Source organism: Olea europaea, chromosome 11 (assembly GCF_002742605.1).
Source record: "Olea europaea var. sylvestris chromosome 11, O_europaea_v1, whole genome shotgun sequence".
Lineage (NCBI taxonomy): Eukaryota > Viridiplantae > Streptophyta > Magnoliopsida > Lamiales > Oleaceae > Olea > Olea europaea.
In genome coordinates, this window is record NC_036247.1 from 19,185,978 (window position 1) to 19,210,291 (window position 24,314).

Sequence of the window (24,314 nt, forward strand, 5' to 3'; positions counted from 1 at the left end):
TACTGCATTACAGTTGCCTATCTTTCAGTGTTTTACTCTTGCTTCAACTATATCATATCTACTTATTTTCAGAGAGTTTACATTGGCCCTGCATGGATGAACCATCCACCATGCAAAAGATGTCATTTATCGCTTCGTAAGGAGAAGGGTGTGCCCTCTTATTACCCGTAAAGACGAAGCCTTCTATGGCTGGCTCAAACACTATGGAGGAAGCCCTTGCACGGAAGAGTAAACCTCTTGCAATGAGGTAAAAAATAAAATAAAATATCTCGATAAGGACAAGTGTAAAGCCTCTCACAGGGGGCCACACCTTGCCACCTTAAAGGTTAACCCCTTTATAATTGGATCAAACACCATGGAGGAAGGCCTTGACATGGAGTGCCACCCCTATGTAACGATATTAGCTTATCACAACTATTTACATCCAGATCATCGTCTCTACTGTTTATATTCAATTCAGAGTCAGCCTCTACATCAATATCAATACGTCTGTTTATATTCAGTTTAGAGTCAGCCTCTACATCAGTATCAGTACATCTACTTATATCTAGAGCATCGTCTCTGCTACTTACATTCACAACATTGCCTCTGCGTTAACTTATCACAGCTGCATATATATTCAGTCTCGTCTCAGCATTAGTTTTATATAATAGCTTATATTTCAAGTCCGACCCGCATATAAATATTCGACTAAGACTTGGGGGACTATTGTGATTACTGTTAGTATATGAATTATATTGTTGTTGCCAAGTAAGCATGTCACATTAGTGTTAGCAAGCCTCATGACCTATGACACTTTTTATTACTACTAGTACGTATGCCATGTTATCTACATTATCATTTTATAGACATCATGTTACTTCACATTAGCAAGTTTGATATGATCATTATTTTACTTTATTTGGAGGGCAAATGGATCCCAAATTTATTTTGTATATGTGTGGTGGAGATATTATGTTGAATTACAGGTTAGTTTAATCCATATTACAGAGGAGATATTGCCGAAATTTTGAGAAATTATATGTGATATCTTTTGAGACAATTTGTAAGTCCTCACTTATTCAGGTTAGCATAGATGTTTTCTAAGCAATTTTTAAGTCCTTACTTATTGAAACGGCTTGTATTCTCGAGGTAATTTGTAAGTTCTTACCTATTTAAGATTCATGCATATTTTCGAGACAGTTCATAAATCCTTAGTTATTGAAACTACTCATATTTCTAAGAAAATCTATAAGACCTCACTTAATTGACTACTTATATTTCAAAGTCTGAGTTGTATAGTCCGATTTGCATATGATTATACAACTCAGACTTGGAACTATTGTTATATCCATAAATTATGTGACATCGACTACTTAATTTGATCGAGCCTAGTAAATCAAGAAACCTCATCTTGAGCTATTTAATTAAACAATTGCATCTTTGGCTCGACCCATTTACATTTTTATTTCTCTATGAATACGAGTTCATTTTCACACTTGAGATATGTTTTATAACCCTAAACAAAATCCACACTCTCTCTCTCTTTTGCACTCATATTTTTCTTGTCCGACCATTAACTTGATGTCGGAGTGCAAACAGTCACCGGAACTTTTCTCTACCGACGATCTTTGTATTCTAATGGAGTATTCAGTGTGCAGGTAAGTCATGTGACGTGGTTGAGATTTTGTTGTCGTATTTTTTGAGGTCAACAAATTTTATAATATTATTAATAATATTAAAATTTTTAATTATAATCTGATTTTTGAATAAATAAATTTTGAATCTGATTTCAGTCAAAGACGCCAAATGTAATGTATAGACTAAACCGACCCATATGACTCGGACTTCCACTCCTGCCCGATGTGGGAGCCCAACGGACTCTAGGGTTTCAGATTAAACCTCATATAAATTCTCACAACACTGAATTTCTCTCTCATCAGTCCTCGAGTTCTAGTTGTTGACCCAAATTTCAGAGTGCAGAAGCCATCAAACCGATCAACGATGGTAGAACAATAAGATCCTAATAAGCGAAATAATATTTAATTTTCCTTCCGAAAATCTTCATGCGATTTACCTATTTTCCCCATTATTACCGCTATTGATTTGTACGTGTATTTGCAGACATTCAAGAGAAGGAATGGAGGACGCAACAAGCATGGGCGTGGACACGTCAACTTCATTCGCTGCTCAAACTGTGGCAAGTGTTGTCCTAAGGTATTTATTAGTTTCAATTACATGTATGTTTTTTACTGGAGAAAATCCCAAGAGAAGAAATGAAATTTGTTTTTCTAGCTTTATCGATCCCTTCAATTTTATGGTGGATCTGTTTTATTTCATCTTTAGTTTCCATTTGTACAAGAAAAAAGAAATTACGTCTATTGATATTATCTTTCAGCGAGATAAAGTTTAATGTACGTAAATTTGTGTAGCTTAACAAATTAATGGTTTCTGTAGCTTTATTAATATCTACTTGTTAATGTCTGAATTTTAACCCGAAACTACTTAAGTTTAATTGATGATTGTGTTTCTCAATCCATATTAAAATTTGATTAGTTTATTTTCCGTACAACGAACTTGATTAGTTTATACTTGTTGCTTCGTTTTAAATAACCGATCTCAGTTTGGAGAATTGTATGGTCATGTAGTTTGTTAATCCGCATTGGAAGCATTGCAATTTAAGAGAAGGGTTATCAATCTCTGCATAAAATCTGGCTGCCAGTGACCCAGTAGGTCTTGAAAACAATCTGTTTCTCGGCCATGTCTTCTTTCATATGTTTCTTTGACATATGGAACGCTGTGTCTAAGCTTGCAAATGTTAAAAATGTGTATAGATCATTGATATTCAGTTTTCCAGTATCGGTTTATGAAGAGCCTTCATCATGTCATATGAACATTGTAATGTTCCCATGTTTTATAGGACAAAGCCATTAAGAGATTTTTGGTGAGGAACATAGTTGAGCAAGCTGCTGTAAGAGATGTTCAGGAAGCATGTGCTTTTGATAGTAAGTACTCTACTTTCTGAATTACTTGTTCGACAGGTGTACACCTTCCTTACTTCCTGTATCTAGAATTTCCGTAGATCACTGTATAATCTCTGATTAATGACCTAATGCATGAATTTTTTGATTTCTCAATCTAGTGTACACCCTTCCCAAGCTATATGTAAAGATGCAGTACTGTGTTTCCTGTGCCATTCACTCCAAGGTTGTTAGGGTCCGCTCCCGAACTGATAGGAGGAACCGTGAACCACCTCAGCGCTTCAGGCGCCCAAGGGTATGTTTTTGCCATCTTACTTGATCAGCATTGTAGCTTACCAGTGTTCCCAAGTAGTATAATGCCATTTTTCCTCTTCAAGTATTGTTTTATTGATTGATTGGTCTATAGAGATGTGAATCTGTCATTCAAATTTGCTTGTCATTGTTAATCGTAATCTCCACACCCCCACCCAAAAAATAAAAATAAATCTGGAACTTGTATTTACAAGGTACTTATTTTGACAAACATGATTTTCAAATTTCTTTTCTAGAAAGTCTTAATTCTGTAGAGAAGTAATTTTTAGCGTTAGAATGAATGTTGTTCTGCATGAAGTGCAGGTATTTAATTAAGGATATATGCATAAAAAGCTAAATTCTAACATATCTGCATTTTGCTGTCCTACATCACGAATATCATTCAATATAGGGTGGTATTTATCATGGTTTCTCTTGATTGTTTTGAGTTTTGAAAGTTGCTTATCAAGCCATTTCTATAGGTTTGTGCTCTAGTTGACGATGGCTTGAATATTTTGTTTTCCCTATTTAGGTTGGTGCTATGTTGAAATATAACTATGACTTTCATCTTGTGACTTATGCTTTGGTTTTTTTAATTTCTTTTGACTACATCATTTTTGTGCTTCCTCAATTGCAGGATGATCTACCAAAACCAGGTCAAGGACCACGTCCTGGTGGAGCACCAGTTGCTGCCCGCACTTAAAAGTGCTCTTTCTGTCTTCTCCAGTATTAAGTTTTGGAACTTATTTTTTGCCAATCATTTCAATTTTTTGTTGTTTTGACATATAACCAGGTTTGGACTACTGTTGTTTAATTTGTTGGACTAAGATCCACGTGATTATGTGATGTCCACACTTCACCACCTCATTTTCACTACTGTACAAATTGGAATAGTAAAATTTGTTTATGTCGTCAATAATATTTAGGGTTCCATTTTAAATGTCAATCTTATTAAGAGAAGTAATCCAAATACTTATATGTTGATCTATATATTCATCTTTATTCGATAAAAGATTTATTCTTTAAAATTCCCCGCAAGATGGTGATTGAAGCAAACCAATATTGAGTTCGTGTGCTCATTTTTTGAGTTTTAATCGGATCAAATTGTTTGTTGAAACTTAATGAGCTTTAGTAACGTATTAAAATTTGATGTTCCATTTTAAAATGTCAATGTTGTTAAGAAGAGCAATTCAAACTTTTATAAATTCGCCTATATTTTTATCTTTATTCGGCAAGAGATTTATCCCTAAAAAGTTGAATGCCAAAATTTTCTCAGGTTCTTTGCTTAGATTTTAATATATTCCATAATTACATTGGTTGCCCATGCAAGCACAAAATTTGTGATCCACTTGAATGATTCACATCCCAAATTTCCCATTCGTCTTTTCTGATAAATCTCAAATATTATTCGATTTTCAAATCAAAAATTAAATAAATGATTTTTTTATGACGTAAGTATTAAGATGAGATATATGATAAATTTTGAAAAGTTGCTTAGTGGATCTATGATTTATAATGAATTCCTACGGAAGTTCAATCCAAGCCTAAATAAGAAAAGCTGCATGTCAACTCGAGTGGTATATCTTGAAAATATAACTTAGTGAAGGGGCATGAATTTAGTTTCATATGTTACTCAATTGCTCGATCGACTTTATCAAGCATGTTATATATGCTACACACTTGATTAAAATCTCGTAATCCAACTTATTTAATTTATTTGGAATAAGTATAATGATCAAAGTAATCAGTTATTGCAATTGGCGAGTCTAAACTTGTTTGTTAAAGTCCCCTAACAACCTCTCTGACGTAGACAAAATTCAATCAAACCAGAATCATATAACCCTAAACTTGTTTGCTGGAGAAGGCTTTGACTTTGACTTTGTCCTCTTATTATTATTTTTTTCCCCAAATTGCCCACCTTTTGAGTAACCAACATGGCTGAACACCCAATTCTTACAAAGAACCCTGCCCATGTAGTTAACTATCATATTTTTAATAAATTTTGATAAAATATATGATCAAAAAATTAATAAAATTGTGGATTCAATGTGTGATTAAAACTATACCAAACAGGACTCTATGCGATTTGCATGTCTACAAAACTCAAGGGTAAGATACCTTTCCAAGTTTCAAAAATATCGCTAATGACTAACCTCTTTTATTTCTAGATTTCAATATCACATACACGACACAACAACTTTTTAAGTAATATATTATCTAAGTGAGGTTGATATACATAAGATGTCGGTAAAGGAAATGATGAAATTTTCTATCATTAGCTGTAATTTAATTTGTTCAAAGTAAATTATAAAGATATAAATAATGTGTAATATATAGAGATCATTCGACATGTTTTAAATTTTAACCAGTTTTTTATTTAATATTGAAATATTGTAGTGATTAATTTATCACATAAGAGTATTTTCAAGAAACTCTATTTATATAGAGCATCTTATGTTTAATAGTGAATATTTTTAAATTTATTGACTATTTTTTTCTACAATTCAAGAATGGTTTCTATTTTGACTCTTCGTTCTGCTTTTTAAGAGACATTTGTTGATTTATCTTCATCTTCTATTTAACATATTTTTTAATATATCAATAATCAATATAATTTGAATAAATTAATGAGAAGAGTATTGAAACACATAACTAATTAAATATCATTTTAAGGTACGAATAAAGGGAGGCCTTTTTTGAAAAAGAGAATTTTTTTGGAGTTTATTAGCGAGCACCTTATATTCAGAAAACTTCTTGAATTCTTCCGACATAACATTCTATTATATAACATGATCATTATTTTAATAAATTTTGAATGTGTTTTATAATGTTTCAATATATTATTAATGTTATACTATTATTTAGCCAAATTTCAATTGTAAAAAATACATGTTTATATTTAATATCTTATTTTAGAGCTTCTTTGTGAAGTGTTTATAAACAATTTTATTTATAAATAGATAGAAATGAATGATAGAAAAAAGGTATGTAGTACTTGTGGACGTCATGGAATGTGTAGACAAAATTGGTTCACTAGCATGCTAGAATTGTGTCTTAATAAGATCTTTAAGTATTTATTAATTATTAAAGGAAACAAATTAAATTATAACTAATTATAGAAAGATTCATATTTTTTTCCCAAATCTATTTTAGGTATATCAACCTCATTTTGGATAATATATAACTTAAAAAGTGGTCAAGGTTGTATGAAATTCTCAAATCAATCATGCTACATAGACATAATTTTTAACATAATGTCACATGGTAACCTATTATTGATAGTTTAAAACATATTCAATCTTTTTATCTAATCACATCTTACCAACGCCTATTCTATCACTTTATCTATCATCTACTCTCTGGGAAATTAGCAACATTCTCTATCAATAAGAGAGGTTTGTGATAATTTTGACGTGTGAGAAGGTATTTCTAATATTTTCATGAATGTTAGGGGGTGCCCATGATATTGTCTCTATTTTATATTTAACAAATCATCCTACAGAAGTTGAATTCAATTTTTTTTCCCATCTGAAAGGCTAACAGGTCTAATTTCTATAAACTAATTAAATGCAATCATTTTAAAGTACGAATAAAGGAAGGCTTATTTTAAAAGTTAAAATAGGTCGTCTTTTGAGGTTTATTTAGAGAGTACCTTATATATAGAGAGATTCTTGAATTACTTTAAGATAACATTCTATTATATAACGTGATCATTATTTTAATAAATTTTGAATATGTTTTGTAATGTTTCAATATATTAATGTTATACTATTGTTTAGCTAAATTTCAATTGTAAAAAATAAAAGTTTATATTTAATATCTTATTTTAGAGCTTCTTTAATGTGAAGTGTTTATAAATAATTTTATTTAAAAATAGATAGAAATGAGTGGTAAAAAATGGTAGTACTCGTGGATGCCATGAAATGTGTAGATAAAAATTAGTTTGCATTTGTTAATATTTTAATTATCTATCATAATAAATAGTTAATAAAAAACTTTAAATTATTTATTACCGAATACTTCAAAGGAAAAAGTCATGAGTACAAGAAAATGTTGACATAATTCATGCTGATGTCGACGTGGAGGTGCATTTTTCATTAATATAGCAGAATTGCATCTACATAAGACCTTTAAGTATTTATTAATTATGAAAGGGAACAAATTAAATAATAACTAATTGTAGAAAAATTCATATTTTTTTTCAAGAAGATATTTTAGATATATCAACCTCATTTTAGATAATACATAACTTAAAAAGTAGTCAAGGATGTATGAAATTTTCAAATATACAAGTATGGGAGGTTACTGATATTTTACATATAAGGTATTTCTGATATTGCCATGAATGTTAGAGGGTACATATGATATTGTCTCCATTTTATATCCCACAAACCATCCTACACAAGTTTTTTTTTTTTTTTTTTTTCCATCAGAAAGGCTATCATGTCTAATTTCTATAAACTAATTAAATGTAATCATTTTAAAGTACGGATAAAGTGAGGCCTATTTCTAAAAGTTAAAAATACAGAGTTTTTTGAAGTTTATTTAGAGATATTTTTAGATAGCATCTTATATTCAAAGAGTTTCTTAAATTGCTATGACATAGCATTCCATTATATAACGTGATCATTGTTTTAAATTAATTTTGAATGTGCTTTATAATGTTTTAATCTATTAATGTCATACTATTCTTTTATCTAAATTTCACTTGTAAAAAATACATGTTTATATTTAATATCTTATTTTAAAGCTTCTTTGTGAAGTGTTTATAAATAGATAGAAATAAGTTATAGAAAAATGGTAGTACTTGTAGGTGTCATAGAATGTGTGGATAAAAATTAGTTTGCATTAGTTAATATTTTAATTATGTACCATAATATATATATATAATTAATAAAAAAATCTTTAAATCGCTTATTACCAAATACTTCAATGGGTTTTAGGTTTAAATTTCCACTAGCTTACTAGAATTGCGTCTTTATAAGATCTTCAAGTATTTATTTATTATTAAAGGGAACAAATTAAATTATAATTAACTGCAGCAAAATTCATATTTTTCTAACAAAGATATTTTAGATATATCAACCTCATTTTAGATAATATACAACTTAAAAAGTGGTCAGGGTTGTATATAATTTTGAAACTATAAATATGGGAGGTCTATTTTTTCTCAGTTTAATAGTGTCAAATTATATTTAATGTCGTGTAATAAACACACCCTTATTCAGTATATTTATTTATTTTCTTTGAAATTTACCATTGTCTTTCCAAATCCTATTGGACATGCTAAGTGGTTCTTACATGCGCAGCATTATGAATCTGCGGTAACTTATTTTCATGAAAGCTAAAAATTTCTTATTTTCTCACTCAAACTAATAATAATAATAATAATAATAATAATAATAATAATAATAATAATAATCTCATGCATATGTGGGTCCATCTTGTTAGGCTGTGCATCCACCACCTAAAGTCTACTCTTTCACCGAACTTTTACTTTGAGAAACAATGGAAATGCGAACTCACAAGCACCTTTGCTTGCCATAACTGCCTTTTCAACATAATTATTATGATTAATGGTATACAACATTATTAGTATTTAATATCAATTTAGGTGAAATATTAGTGATATTAAATTATAAATTTAATTAAATACCAGAAATTATTGCAATTTAATAGGACCTTTGATATTTTGATACTAGATTGATGTTCAACACTATTGTGTTAGATAACATTAATCATTTGTTATACACATTGAAATATTGGATTGCACTACTGAATAATATTTAAAAATTTTGAAATTTCGTCTAATATTTAGCCTTTGTTTGAATTCCATTTTGTTAAGTATTTTGGGATAGTGATTTTTTTGGAAAATGTGTGGTTAAAAAAATCGATTTACGTGTAAATTTATTTTATAGGAAAATGCATGATTGAAAATGAATTTTGAAAAAAAAATTAAAATGGGGGCCAAATATAGGCTTAGTATCTCTCATCTAGTGTTATATTGATCATATTGCTAATGTCTACCCTATGTAAAAATGTTGCTCTCATTGCCTAGAGGGTTATTGATATGCTTCAATAAAATAATTTTTTAATTTATTCTTTTAAAGAATAATGTTACATTCAAAATAAATAAATTATTTTTAATTTTTAGTATCAAAATAATTACTCAGCTCCTGTTTGGACTCCATTTTAATTTTAATATATTTTTCTCTTTCCTTTCAATAGCTCATTTTTCAATAAAATAATATTACATTGTAGAGGCTCAAACATGTGATCTATTATATGCTCCCAAAATTTGAAAGACAGAGGCACACTTTTCTTAAATGGCAACTTTTTGAGCGGACGATTTTTATGAGATCTTGACACCTAGCGACATCCTGGCTGTTAAATTGACATTTGGATGGTTACTGTGTATATCTCATACATACCGTTTCACTTGGCATATGGATTACTTTAGTTTTGAGAGTTCTGTGAAAGAGAGAGCTTTACTCTCGTTGGCTAGGTTTGATCTGAAATCTTGTTCTTTACTTAAACACATCATTCGAGATTGTGATCTGCTAGTTTAGCCACTGATTCTTGTATTTTCTAAGTGAAATCTATAAGAACGAGAAGATTCTTATGCTCTAATATTCAGCGAGATGATTTGATGTTTCTTATGTAATTCCTTCGTAGATCAGTAGTTTTCTTGAAAGAGATTAGTCTCTTGTGCCATATCTATGTACTGGTTAAACTTTGTAACCTTCATTACCATTTTTGGGGCTATATAGTGTAACCGAGCAAATATCCAATTTATTGGATGCTCAACAAGGGAGCAGGCAATAGAAATGGTTGCCAAACCTCTAGAACTTCGGTCAAAAAATTCTTTGTGTTCAATCTTTTAATTTCTACAAGTTTTACTTTCTGTCGAGTTTAATATCGTGTTATCTGGGCCTTTAATTGGTATTATAACAAGAACTGAGGACAAGATACTTGGATCTTTGCAGAAAGTGGTAGATCTATTGCAGATCTGGAATATTTGGAATTGTTGCTAAGCAAAATCGAAAGGAAATTGAGTTTTATAAACTCATTGTGTGAGATCTTTAATTTTTGTGGAGTTTACTTTTCAAAAATTTAGGGTTTCTTGATTTTCCTTGACTTACTACACATTGAGACCCTCTGGTGATTAATCTTTGTCCAAAGACTCCTATGAGACTTTGAGAATTTGAGATAAATCTAGAACAGGCGTGTATTTGGAGGATCTTGAAGGAGAAACCTCTGTAACATAAAATTGTGATCTTTGTTTATGTGGTTTTTGACTTGCATGTTTCTTGATTGAGATTAAAACTTGCTAAATTTTTTGAAATCTTGTTTTACTGAGTGTATTACTATGATTTGGAATATTAATCTGTATTCTTGTTGTTCTTTTCAAATCTGCGAAAGCTGTCTTCAACTTGTGAGTAATACTTGTTTATAATATAAATTTTGCTAAGTTTGAAGTTAATCAGTTTGATGGAAATGTGATTTCAATATGTGAAGTTAGTAAATGAAGGCTGTTTTAATGCAAATGAGATATGTTAGGGCATGAGACAATAATTCGCCTGCTGGCTTACTTCCTGCAAAGAAAATTAAACTTGAAGAAGTTGCATGGAGTATTATTTTCTTGTACTTATTTGAAAATGTGATAAAAGCTATTGTTGAAACAAAAAATGATTCTGAACCATGGACTAAACTTCATTCTAAATATGTTATTAAAACTACTCCAAATAAATGATATCTATTAAAGTAATTCTTTTCTTTTAAAGTGGATCATTCAGTTGATTTGGATGAAAAATTGAACAAATTTCCAAAACTTATTCAAGAGTTGGCCAATTGTGATGAAAAACTTTCAAAAGATTAGATGGTTGTAGTCTTGTTAAACTCCATTAGATACATATATAGAGACATCAAAGTTGCTCTAAATTATGACAGAGAAAAAACACTATTGATATAATCATAGATGCCATTGGAAACAAAGTTCTAAAGATGAAATCTGAATCTAAAGATACTCAAAATGGAGATAATCTATTAGAAAAATGGAAAGCTTTTGGTAAATTTATCACTCTAGACCTTTGATGAAAATAAGAATATATGGAGTGACAAAAATAAATCTAAAAATAAGGCAAAAGGTAAGAAATGCTATTACTATGGAAGTTAAGTCATTTCATTAAAAAGTGCTATAAGAAGAAAAATGAATCAAACAAAAAGAGATTTGATGATTGGAAGGTTGCCTTAGCTTGTAATAAAAATAAGCTTGAAGATGATTTAGTCCTTGTTAATATTGAAAAGAAACTGAATGATGAATGGATACTTGATTCAGGCTGATCTTTCCATAAGTGCCGAATAAAAACTATTTTCTTGATTTTGAAAGACTACTGATTTTGGTCAAGTTATAATAGGTAATAATATGACCTGTAAAGTGGGTGGAATATGAATTATATAACTATTATTGGAAAATAATAATGTCCCATTTCTGAAAGGAAATAGTTATGTTCCAGATTTAGAGATGTATTTTGTGTCTTTAGACATGTTAGATGACATAAAATTTGATCAATGACAATTAATATTTTTAGGGTTAGTAATTTGATCATCAACACCCCTAAGTGACATGTTCTCTATTTTCTTAAAGTAGAACCCATAATTTAACTGTGGCTGCTTTAAATGAAAATTCTACAGTTGAGCAGTTATGGCATGAAATACTTGGCCACATTGGCAAGAAACTTTGAAATCTTTACAAAATGAGTGTTTGGAAAAGTAAATATTGGTGATTTCTCTAATTGTGAACAATGTTTAATAGTAAACAAGTTAAATTATCTTTTCCTACTAGAACTTACAAATCTAAATGGATTCTTAAATACTTGCATGCTGGTTTATGTGGCCTTACATCTATGACTACTCTATCTAGTTTTAAATATTATTTTCTTATCACTGATGATTTTTCAAGAAATTTTGGGTGTTTTTATTAAAAACTAAAGATGAAACATTTACTATTTTGAAAGAATGGAAAATCCAGATTGAAAATCAAACTGATTTGAAAATTAAATTTTTGAGGACCGATAATGGCCTGGAATTCTGCAATTATGAGTTTGATAATTTCGATAAATTGCATAGTATTGTGAGGCATAGAATTGTAGCATATACATCCCAACAAAATGGAATTAGCTACGGTTTGCCTAAACTGTTTTGGGGATGAAGCTATGAAAACAGCTGCATATCTTGTTAATGAAACCCCCATAAGTACTCTAAATTTTGAAGTCCCTGAATCTGCTTGGTCCAAAAATTCTATTGGTTAATCTTACCTGAAAATTTTGGTTGTGCCGCATATGCTCGTCAAAAAATTGGTAAGTTAGAACCTATATTACTTATATGTGTTTTCTTGAATTATGGTGAAAATGTTAAAGGCTACATATTGTAGGTAAAAGAAGAGGTTATAATAAGAAAACATGTCATTTCTAATGAATCTATTATGCCTTACTTAGAAGGAAAGAAAGATAATTTGACTATAGTAAATGCTCTAATTGAGCTGGAGACTCCCTATATTGAGAGAGATGATCCTAAAATTGCAATTGAAGAACCGTCCTTGGTGAAAATGTTCCCTTAACTGAAATTGAAAATGATCAAGTTACTGAACTTGATGACCCATCTGATCATACAACTTTTTCCCTTGATGAGTATCAACTCACAATAGATGGGGGAGAAGGCAGATTAGACCTCTTATTAGGTTTGATAAGGATGATTTTGTTTCTCTATTCACTTATCAATAACAGTTTGAATATGAGGCAAACTTCTATGAAGATGCTACTAATTGTAAAGATTTAAAAAATTGGAAAGCTATCATGGAAGATGAAACGTCTTCACATCTTAACAATAAAATATGGGAATTAGTTAACAAGCCTAAAGACTATAAACTAATTAATTGTAAAAGATAAAAGAAGGGGAAGGGGGAAATAAAAGTGTTAGATACAAAGCTAGACTTGTTGAAAAAGAGTTTATACAAAAAGAAGGCGTAACTATACTAAAATTTTCTCCCCTATAGTTAAATATACTACTATCAAATGCATTCTTGCTCTTGTTGCTCAATTTAAATGTGAACTTGATCAATTAGATGTTAAATTCCTTTTCTCTACTGGTGATTTAGATGAGAAAATTTCCATGGGACAAGCTGTTGGTTTTATAAAAGGAGATTATGAAAATGTTATATTTTTTTACTAAAGAAATCACTGCATGGCTTAAAACAAGTTCCAAAGCAGTGGTACAGAAGGTTTGATTCTTTTATTTTGAAACCTAGATTTCAAAAGAGCAACTATGATACTTGTCTCTATTGTAAAGGTGAAAGAGGTAAAAAATTTTGTATTTTGTGTTTTATGTTGATGAAATGCTACTTGCTACTTGTGATAAATGCAAAATTGAAGATATCAAACATAAACTGAAATTTGAATTTGATATGAAGATCTTGGTTTTGCCAAAAAGATCCTTAGTATGCAGATTTTGAGAAATAAAGAAAAAGATGTGTTAGTTCTTAATCAACACGAGTATGTGATTAAAATTCTGAACAAGTTTAAGATGTTTGATTGTAAATCTGTAACTTTGCCTTTTGCAAACCATTTTAAATTTTCATCTAAATTCTGTCTTAAATCTGATGAAGAATTTGTTAGAATGTCTAAACCTTATGCTAATGTAATTGGATCTATTATGTATTCGATGGTATGTATTAGACTTGGCCTTGACCATAGCATTAGCATTCTCAGTAGATTCATAGTAACCCTAGGGAAGAACATTGGAATGTTTTAAAATGACTTTTAAGATATCTGAAAGAAACTTCTGGTTTTGATCTTGTGTTTAAAATGAATAAAGATAGGGTAACCTCAAAAGGTTATACTGACTCCGACTTTGTTGAAGATAGCGATAATAAAAAATGAACATCATCTTATTTCATTACTCTGTGGCATTGCAATTAGTTGGAAATCTCGACTTCAAAAAACTATGGCTTTATCTTCCACTGAAGCATAATATATTGTTGCTTCTGATGCACAAAAAGAAGGAATATAGTTAAGTGACTTGTTAAATGAACTTGATTTTATTGATGAAAATGAAATCCTATTCTCCGATAATCAAAGTGCTATGCATTTGTCTTGAAATCCCATGTTTCATGATAGGATTAACTACATAGCTATTAAATATCATTTTATTAGAGATATTATTTCAAAAGGAATTCTGAAAATTAGTAAGGTTGCTGCCCAATTTAATCCTTCATATATGGTAACAAAAATAATACCTTTAAACAAATTTTAAAACTGTTTGAAGTTATTATCCGTTGATTCTTTGAACTGAATGTACAAATACTTAGAGAAAGTGAAAAATGAAATTGTTGATATTGCTTCTAGCTGCACTTTTTTGTCCCAAATTTCTAGTAGCAATGTGATGATTATTGAGGTTCGAACGTGTGATCTATTATATGCTCCCTAAGTTTGGAAGTTAAAGTTGTACTTTCTAAAATGGCAACTTTGTTAGTGGACGCCTTTTATGAGATCTTGGCACTTGGCGACATCTTGATTGTTGAATTGGCATCTGGATGGTAACTGTGTATGTCTTATTTATGCCATTTCACTTTGCATATGGATTGCTTCAATTTTGAGTGTTTAGTGAGAGAGAGTTTTACTCACATCGATTAGGATTTAATTTGAAATCTTTTTCTCTCTTGAACACCTCATTTGAGACTGTAATATGTTAGTGTAGCCTCTGATTCTTGTATATTTCGAGTGAAATCTGTAAGAACAAGATGTTCTTATGCTCTAATATTCAGATGGGTGGTTTGAGGTTTCTTATGTGATACCTTTATAGATCAACGATTTTCTTGAAAGAGATAAGTCTCTTGTGCTATATCTATGTACAGGTTAAACTTTGTAACAGTCGTTGTCATTTTTGGGCTATATAGTGCAACTGAGCAAATATCAAATTTATTGGATGTTCAACAGGGGAATAAGTGTTAGTAGTGGTCATCGAACCTCTGGAATTTCGGTCGAAAAATTTTGTGTTCAATATTTTAATTTCTGCAAGTTTTATTTTCTATCGAGTTAAGACTATTTTTGTATCTTGAGTTTAATATAATGTTATCTAGGCCTTTCATACATAAATTCAAAATTTTTTTTCCTAACTAGATATTCTCCAAAGAATCATTATATCAAAATTCATTTTTCCTAAAAATTAATATTAATGGTACCCAACTTGTTTCAAAATTTACTTGTTTATTTATACTCTATTTACCTGTATGTAAACTTTTAAAGCTTTTAGTAAAAAAAAAAAAAACGTCATTTATGTACCGAATAACAGAGACAAGAGTTATGATGAAGTTTGCCAATATGGTACAAAAAAATATATTCAGACCTGTCAGAACTTATCCCATGAAAAAGCAATGTCTTATGTTAATAAATTTGACCACTAAGGATCTATTCACGTTTTAATCTAAATAATATAATTTATATTTGTAAGTAAAATCGTTCAATATCTTACTTAAAAAATAATAATTATTTGATTCGTATCTAAATTCTACGATCAGAGCTTGATTTAAGATAATTCCAATCTATAAATTGAGCATGTTCAAAATAGTATAAAGAAAAATACCTCCTGCACAGGTCTTGTACAGGGCATCTCACATAGGGGTGAACCCACCACATGTGTGTGTGCCTGTACAGGCTCTGTGCAACAGAGCCTGTGCAAGTAGCATTTTCGTAGTATAAATAAATAAATAATTTCTCTCTATCTTGTTTATAATTCAAAATTATTTCACTCCCCGAATGATATTCCCTACATGAAATTGATGGGAACATGGTTTGTAAAGTCTATTTTGTGCGTGTGTGTGTATATATATATATATTACAATGGAGTGTGGGCCTCCGTGAGGCTCACCATCTCCCCCATTGATACCTTAATTTTTGTCAAAGCGAAAAGTAACTATTCCGTCTATTTGTATAATTCACTTTATTAAATTCTCATAGTACGCCTCCACTACTTTTAACTAACCAATTAGTATCCTCAAATGAAATAAACAAGTGTTTTCCTTATTTATAATTCGATGATGTTACGTGTACATCACAATTTTATAACTTTTATTATCAACTGATATTGAGTAACGAAATTTGATTGAGTCAAAATTTCACTAGTCAAATAATAATAAAAAATTATCCTATTTTCTTTTTGCCACCTCATCAATCTGTGAATGATGATATACGACAATTATTTTCATTTTTAATTTTGTTCGCACCCACAAGTTAATATCAACTAAACTTTTCAAGTTTGTGTGTCCTGCCGAATAAATTGTAACTTAATTTCACAACTCAACCCCTGTTTGGCCCTCATCTTTTGGAAATGAAAATGAGTGGTTAAAAAAGATGAAAAAATTATCGATTTACATGTAATATTATTTTATAGAAGATTGTGTGGTTGAAAATAAAAGAGAAAAAAGTAGAATGTCAACCAGATATGCTTCTTTGATGAATAATGCTGTTTGAAGAGTTCGATGATAGGCCACCTTTTGACGTACTTACTTGACAGTTTGTAATTGACTGTTTTTGTTTATTTTTTTTGAACTGTCAATGAACATTTGTCAAGTGTATCGGTGTATAAAAACTTGTCATTGGATCTGTTTATGTAGCAAAGCTGTCTTTTGATAGAGAAAATTTCAACTTCTTAAGAAGAAAATGAAGCTAAAATTATATTACAAAGCAGTCATATTTAATACTGCATAGGGAAGATCTTATTATCTCCTTACGGATAATTACAATATAGAATTACATGAACAGATAAAACTGAAAATTTTATGACTGAACTTCAGCGATGTTGAACCAGATTTGCTCAAACGCCTTGATAATAAGATCGTGATATTCATCTGGATTCAATGAAAGATAACAGGCTAGAAGATTTTCCAAATCCTTGGATGCCCGGATATTGTTTTCCACTATCATTTCCATCATAGATTCCCTGAAATCTTTTTCAGGATCAAATGACGCCTTCACAATTGCAACACTCTCTGTGTATAATTCATTTTTCTTCTGTTGTGCCTTAGATCGTCTGCTAATTAAGACGCTCTTTCGGTTCCCTTGGATTTTCTTGCTTGCTAGTCTTGGTGAAGCGCCGCGGATCTTCACTCGTGGTGAACGGGATGTAGATTTTCGGGTTGTGGGAGTTTGTTTCTGAAGACAACGAGCTTCGATTTCATCGGAGAGCGAAGGAGAATTTCTGATCTGGGAAGGATCTTGTTCTGGAAATGGCTGCATGGTGATGGTGTTGAATTTTGTGGGTTTTGTGAGAATTGGGGGAAGTTTTGGCTCTGATATAATGTTGAATAATTCATCCGTTTCTTCAATATCCAATGCGGACATCTTTTCATCCATGTCCATGACGATATCGTTACCCGAAGAATTGAAAGTACAACCGCAGGAACTCGACCACGATGCAAGCCCATTTACCGATGGAGGAGCATCAAGGGTGTCAGAACCAAATTCAGATGTGGGAGATTTAAGGAAATCCTTGTCAGTGGAACTGACAGTTGAGCACTCAAAATAGTCCTGAAACTGTTCGACCTTATGCCTGACTGAGTTCATTGACTCTTCATGGTTGCAAACGGAAGGGCTAATTTGTCTTGGAGAAGGCTTGTACACAGTCTTCCTCTTTGTTCTTTTCGTTGATGACTTCCTTGGTGGATCAAAGGGTCTTGGATTCTTTGGTGAAGTATAGAGTTTTTCGACTCTGATGGATTCTGTGGTGTAGTAGTAGGATTTTCTTGGTTGTGAAAAATGTGGCTTTTGGGCTGTTTTCGTTGGTGAAGGGTGCTTTTTGTTAATCGTGTTATGGTTTCTGGTTTTGCTCATGTCTTTGAGCTTGTAAAACCAGGCATTTGGCATCATATCTGATAATCTAAACCTGTAATTTCCCATTGAAGATGATCTCTCCCCCCTCTCCCTCTCACATACACACAAACTGAGACAATCAGATACTTAGGCTTTTTAGTTCTATATTATGTTTGAGAATGAAGATTAGAGAGAGATGGGAGGAGGAGTTTTATAGTGAACCTCAAACAAATTGGTTCTTGTTACTCTCTCCGTGTGCAGTATCGCATTCGTATTTAGCCTTCATTCGATTACTGCACAAATAGATGGCTATGTAAGTACACTGTATACCATATACCTTAATTATAGTGGAAGTAAAAGAAAAAAAGAAGCTGAGAGTTGATTTTGATATTGGAAGGTGGGAGACAATCATATATAAAAGAAACTTTGATGGGGGCCTCCAGGGGAAACACTGCATCAATGCAAGTGGAGGCAGCAAGAGGACAGGTTTGTGCTGATTCTATTTTATGCTTGTTCAACTTTATTGCATAATTTAGCTGGTGTGGTCTCTCTCTCACACACACACGCACTACATTGCCATTGGTGAGTCTTTATAATCATAGGATAGCTGCAAAATCTTAAAAGTATATATAGATGAAAGATAAATGTTAGTTGTGAAGGGAAGTAAAAGAGAAAAGAATGATTCTTTGTCAATGTCTTTCCTCTTTCTCTCTATCTGGATAAAATGAGAATAAGTTATAGTTTATTTTTAATAAAAAATAAGTGGAATATATAGATCATTTTTTGTTATTTTGTTCGGTTCATTACATTTTTGACGTAGAAATTTGCTATGATTTTCTATGTTTACTGTCACTATGGGAATCAAATTTTAAATGAGTAAAAGAAGATACGTGCAAGTGTGCTTGGACTTCTACAAAAGAAAGCACTATGTGATTGACTACACTATGATGCCTAAGCCAAGGTTTGTGTTTGAGATTGAGAAATCAATTTGATAGAGTTTTGGTTAGTTCAAAGTGGATGCGAGCCTAAAGAAATTTGGACGAGTCGGTGTCCGATGAGTATAAGCCATTGACTTGATTTGACATGCTTCTGACGCGCTTCGGTTACATCAGGTGGCATGTCGAAATTTCTATTGATTTTCTAGGATCCAACTAGTTTCTTGAAAGGTTGGTGAACTTGGAAGCCCCAGCGCAGAGTGCACAGATGTAGTGGCGTTTCTAGACCAAAGGAATAGCTCTCGTTGGGTAGGTTTTAAGCATGGTGATATATCAATTTCACGGGTTCTTTGTAATCAACATCTCAGCTCCTCTAAGATAACTATACATTTGATTGCCAATTTTTCATATCATTGTTTATGCATTAAGGGCCCTCTGGTGCTTTGCGTTATATAGTTATATAATCTCATAAGTCAAATGATATTCGAGGAGAGTGATTGTGCTTGATGGTCCATTCAGTCGAGTGAAAGTCTCAATCAGATGGAGCTTAACCGAGTGTCTTTCTACCTACTAAACTAATTTGTTTTCCTCGACATTTAATTTTGACTCTATTAAGGCCTAGTCGACCCCCTTTAAATATGATTGTGCTAACATGTAATTTAGTTTGTAGTAAGTAGGTATACTTACCGAAACATCAAGTTTGTATTAAATTCATAGAAAACCACTCACTATAAGTGTTAGAGATATATGGGGTGTATATAGGAATTCGGAGAAAATCAAAAAGTCAGAAAGTTACACAAAAGGATTTAAAATTTTAATCTCTTTCCTTTTTTCTCCCCCATGTCGCCACACGGGGGGACGTAAAAAAGGGGATCCTATCAACTTGTTCAAGTAATGTTAGTTTCAATTAATTCCTTGGTCTTGTAACATCTTTTTCTTCCATTACTCTCCATCTAGCTGAACCCTAATTTTTAAATTAGAGATAATCTTGGTGGCCAGTAATCATAATTCTTAGAAGGATTTTGTGTGATTATCAGTGTTTAAAGGCATTCTTAAGAGGTTATAATTAAGATGATATGATGTGTTTTATATGGCATCAACAAAGGCCCATATGTCTCAAGTATAGCCGTTTATTTTTTTTTCCAGAATTCCATGCGCAGGAAATGATGGCATAAAACAACTTTCGAACTGTTTATAGTTGTTCCAGATCATGCGCACACCGTTCGCACATCGTATCAGATTATGCGAACCACATAATCATATATGAACTCTAGGAAGCAGAAGTGAGCATTCGTAAGCGCGAAAACTGCAACTAAAAATGACTAACTGTTTCCATCAAATCACTCCATTTCCACAGATGTTATCAAGCAAATGTGAATAGAGGTATAAAGTATGACTTCATACCCAATGAATGAAGGACACATAAGATGGCAAATAAAATGTTAGTAGATAACATAATTAGTTAGAAATCATTCAATGAAAGGCTGTCACATATCACCAACTAAAAAGACTCATTTACTCTCAAGACCTTAATAGAAATCTATAAATAGACGTGTCTTGAATGAAGAAGATAATGCTGAATTTGAAATAGCTTTCCTCCTAAATAACAATTTCTCTTCTTGCTCTCTATTGAGCAGCAAAATAGTGAGCTTACGAAGGAAAAATCTTGAATAGGTGAGAGAAATTTGTTGATCATCATTTAGAGGTCAATAGGACTATCTTTCAATGGAGAGCCATGCACTATCTCAGTGTTTAACTCTATTTTAAAGATAAAATTATATTTCATTCAAATATGAAATAAGTTCGATAGCAATAAATTATCGAGGAAATAGAATTGACCCAAATAGCACTACAATTGAACGTATAATGATTCGGAAACACAACTTAATGATTTTGTTACCCCGTAGCTCTTGTTTGATGGTCATTATTGAGAAAAAAATAATTTTTTGAATAGTAATTTTTAGAGAATGTGTAATTAAAAAGTAGTAAAAATTTTGAGTTTATGTAAAAAATATTTTTATTATGTGAATAAATGATTAAAAATGAATATGAAAATTAAATAATTTCATTTTAAAGAGATACAAAGAAAGGCTGGATAACCTGTTATAACTATAAAAGGTAAACATAAAATTATTTTACAAGGGAGTAGGGACAAGCCAGCCAATCAATAACCTCTCCTCCTCATGTTGTCTGGCACCAATCTGTAAGTGAATAAACTTTCTATTCTATCCTCCACTGGGGGAGAGGAGGCTATGATCCGACCCAGAACCATTATAACCATCTTATATAAAGTTAGACAATTTCCCCCTATTATTTATTTTTGCTTGGCCTACCACCACAACTCACATTTCTTTCGTGAAAAGCAAAATACAATAAAACTAAGAATTGACTACACAATTCCAATTTGCAGATGGTAGTTCTTCTCTCATTAATTTCTCCTCTTAGGCAATGCATTGTATTTTCTTTTCAATATTGTTGTAATTTTCAATTTACTTGACTTTTAAAAGTCGAATCAATTGCTTTTTTTCTCTTAGAATTGTCATAAAAAAATAATAATAATAATAAATAGACTCAACATGCATAGGCATTTATTGAAAGTCTATTGTGCACATGGATACGAGATAGTAAGATATTAAGGAGGCTCATGTCAGTAACTTATATAGAGGGACTGGGCTGTGTTGTAGTCCAATCCAATCCCTAGCCCATTTAAATTTTTTTTAGTGCAATTATTTTTTGGGAATAATACATAACTACTACAATATAAAACCACATTTCATAAATAACAAACTCCCTAAATACTTTCATAAATCAGGTGATAATTAATAATAATAATAATAATAATAATAATAATATAAAATTCAATTTAATCTACATATTCTCCCACTCCACCCCTCCCCTCCCCTCCCCACCCACATTCATTCCAACCTAATTTCATTTCCAAAATCGTAATCACAGGAAACCTACTTTCATCTCTCTCTCTCTCTCTCTCTTACCATCAATATCCACCACCCACCCCTCTTTCTATTTCGGAGCCGCAGCGACAACTCATTTCGTGCTGTGAGGCACCGCTACAAGTGGTGTAGCAGCGGCACACTGCTACGAGAAGTGGCGAACCGCTGTACAGTAAGGCCAAATCGTAGTGAGGTATAGTTCCAAAGCTCTACAAGGTTAAAAACATTGCCATGAATCTATTCTTCTTTCATCTTCATCTTCCTTAGGCGTGCTCGAATATTCATCAACGTTCTCCGATCAGCTAGGACGTTGCTGTAATGACTAGTGAAACTTTCAACAAGCCTGTCTAATAACACAAATCATTTTTCCTACATTTCTCAATAATGTCCCTGACTCAGTGAGATTGGATTTCTTTACTCATACTCCATTGCCATGGCACCTGGATCCCTATGTTTCTACATGTTTTTATTACCCCCTATATTAGTAGTTACATTTTTTAATATTCTGAAGATGTTTTTAAATTTCCTAGTAGGACATTTTTTGTATAAAATATAGAATTTTGCCTTTTATTTTTGTTTGTTGTTGTATGTGTTGGGTTGTGGTGCTGGTTGGGTTGTAGCGATGGTATGTGTAGATTTATTTGTGGTGACCTTATGTGACTATATGTATTGTGGCGTTGGTCTGTGACCATGTGTATTAATTGTGATTGCTTGTGACCAAACTCTTGTTAATTGTGACTATATGTATTGTGGCGTTGGTCTGTGATCATGTATGTACTAATTGTGATTGCTTGTGACCAAACTCTTGTTAATTGTGACTATATGTATTGTGGCACTGGTTTGCAAATTTATTTGTGGTGACAATCTATGATTAAGTCTTTCTTAATTGAGACCAGTTGTGATCAAGCATGTCTTCACCTTGACTAGATCTATTTTATTTGTGACATGTGACCAAATTTGTTAGGAAATATGTAATTGGCAAATCTGTGACCAAGGACCAAAATGTAATAATTGTAAAGTCAAGGATTAAAATGTCATAATTGTAAGGTCAAGGACCAAAGTGTCAAATGTCCAATAGTTCAGGGACTTGAGTTGCAATTAATCAAAGTGTTGAAGGCTAGGTCTAGGGTTGTGATGGATGCCTCGAAGTTGCAAACGGCGCGAGATTTCTCTAGAGTCACGCCATGATCTCGCTCGAGCCACGATTGCAGAACCACTGTCGCTAGAGCCTCGCCAGCAGGTTGCTCGAGCGAAGTGGACGTCGCTCGAGTCACGTTGGTCCCTCGCTCGAGCGACCTATTTATCTGGGCAACATTAAATTTAAAAGTTCGCGAATTTTTGACGCGCCACAAGACCATATGTTGAGCCCTATAAATACCATTCGTCTCCTTCGAGTTGAATATAGAGGAAATACACATTGAAGCCATATTATTAATTCTCTCTAAAATCCTTGGAGATCAAAATCCTCGAAAAGCGTTTGTTGAAAAACTTTTCTTTAATCTTTCATATTCCTTGGATATTTATCCTTTATATCTTTCACACCAAGGTTCAAAAAGCCAAACAATCTTCTAAACTTTTCAGATTAAAAATCCTTGGCTTTTGCAGAAAAACATCACACCCTGAAACACCAAAACACCACCTTCTCTAAATCCTATAAAACTTCCAGAAGATCCTCAGATTGAAGATTCGGGAAGAACTTGCTTGAAGAGTGGGAGTGCTTGATGATTCACGGGAAGTAGAAGTCAGACAAGGCTGGGATAGTAGCACAGATCTGCTAGATCCAGGAGAGTCTTGTTCTCAAACAGTAAGGAGGTCAGAAAATTGAGGGGATCAATTGTTCTGACGTGCTGTAAGTTACCTTCTACAAATAGTGGATCTCTACTGGCTTGTGCCCGGAGTTTTTACCCAGTTGGGGTTTCTCCGTCAATATTCGTTGTGTTCTTTTATTGCTTTAATTTATTTATTGCTACCGGTAATTCAACATAGGTAATTAAGACATGTGAATGAATCTGGACAAAATTTAATTCTTGTGACTTGTTGCATGAATTAATTGATAAGTTTTTTTAATTCCGCATGAACACCTATTCACCCCCCCTCTAGGTGTTAGTTGGGTCGAACGTTAGGTTTTTCAAAATTAATAGTGACTTGATTATATACAACAACAAATTAGACTAACCTAGTCACACACTGTTATATTGAAGATAAATATGGTCACAATTAGTCGCAGATAACATCGTCAATAACTTAATTACATACAAATGTTCTAAATTGTCACAAACTTTAAATGTAAACATGTTTCGTCACAAACATTCA

General features: G+C 31.9%; 2 protein-coding genes across 2 annotated transcripts; one reads left to right on the forward strand and one right to left on the reverse strand.

Moving 5' to 3' along the window:
• The first annotated feature begins 1,837 nt into the window (after positions 1-1,837).
• Positions 1,838-4,191, forward strand: LOC111403693 (40S ribosomal protein S26-3-like). The gene is made up of 5 exons (XM_023032287.1): positions 1,838-1,986; positions 2,104-2,196; positions 2,900-2,984; positions 3,122-3,255; positions 3,889-4,191. Exons 1-5 carry the CDS (start codon positions 1,984-1,986, stop codon positions 3,952-3,954), a joined length of 381 nt encoding a protein of 126 aa, XP_022888055.1. The 5' UTR covers positions 1,838-1,983; the 3' UTR covers positions 3,955-4,191.
• Positions 4,192-16,961: 12,770 nt separating this feature from the next.
• On the reverse strand, positions 16,962-19,495 carry LOC111403694 (transcription repressor OFP2-like). Its single transcript, XM_023032288.1, has one exon. The coding sequence runs from the start codon at positions 18,200-18,202 to the stop codon at positions 17,084-17,086; it is 1,119 nt and encodes a 372-aa protein (XP_022888056.1). The 5' UTR covers positions 18,203-19,495; the 3' UTR covers positions 16,962-17,083.
• Positions 19,496-24,314: the final 4,819 nt, after the last annotated feature.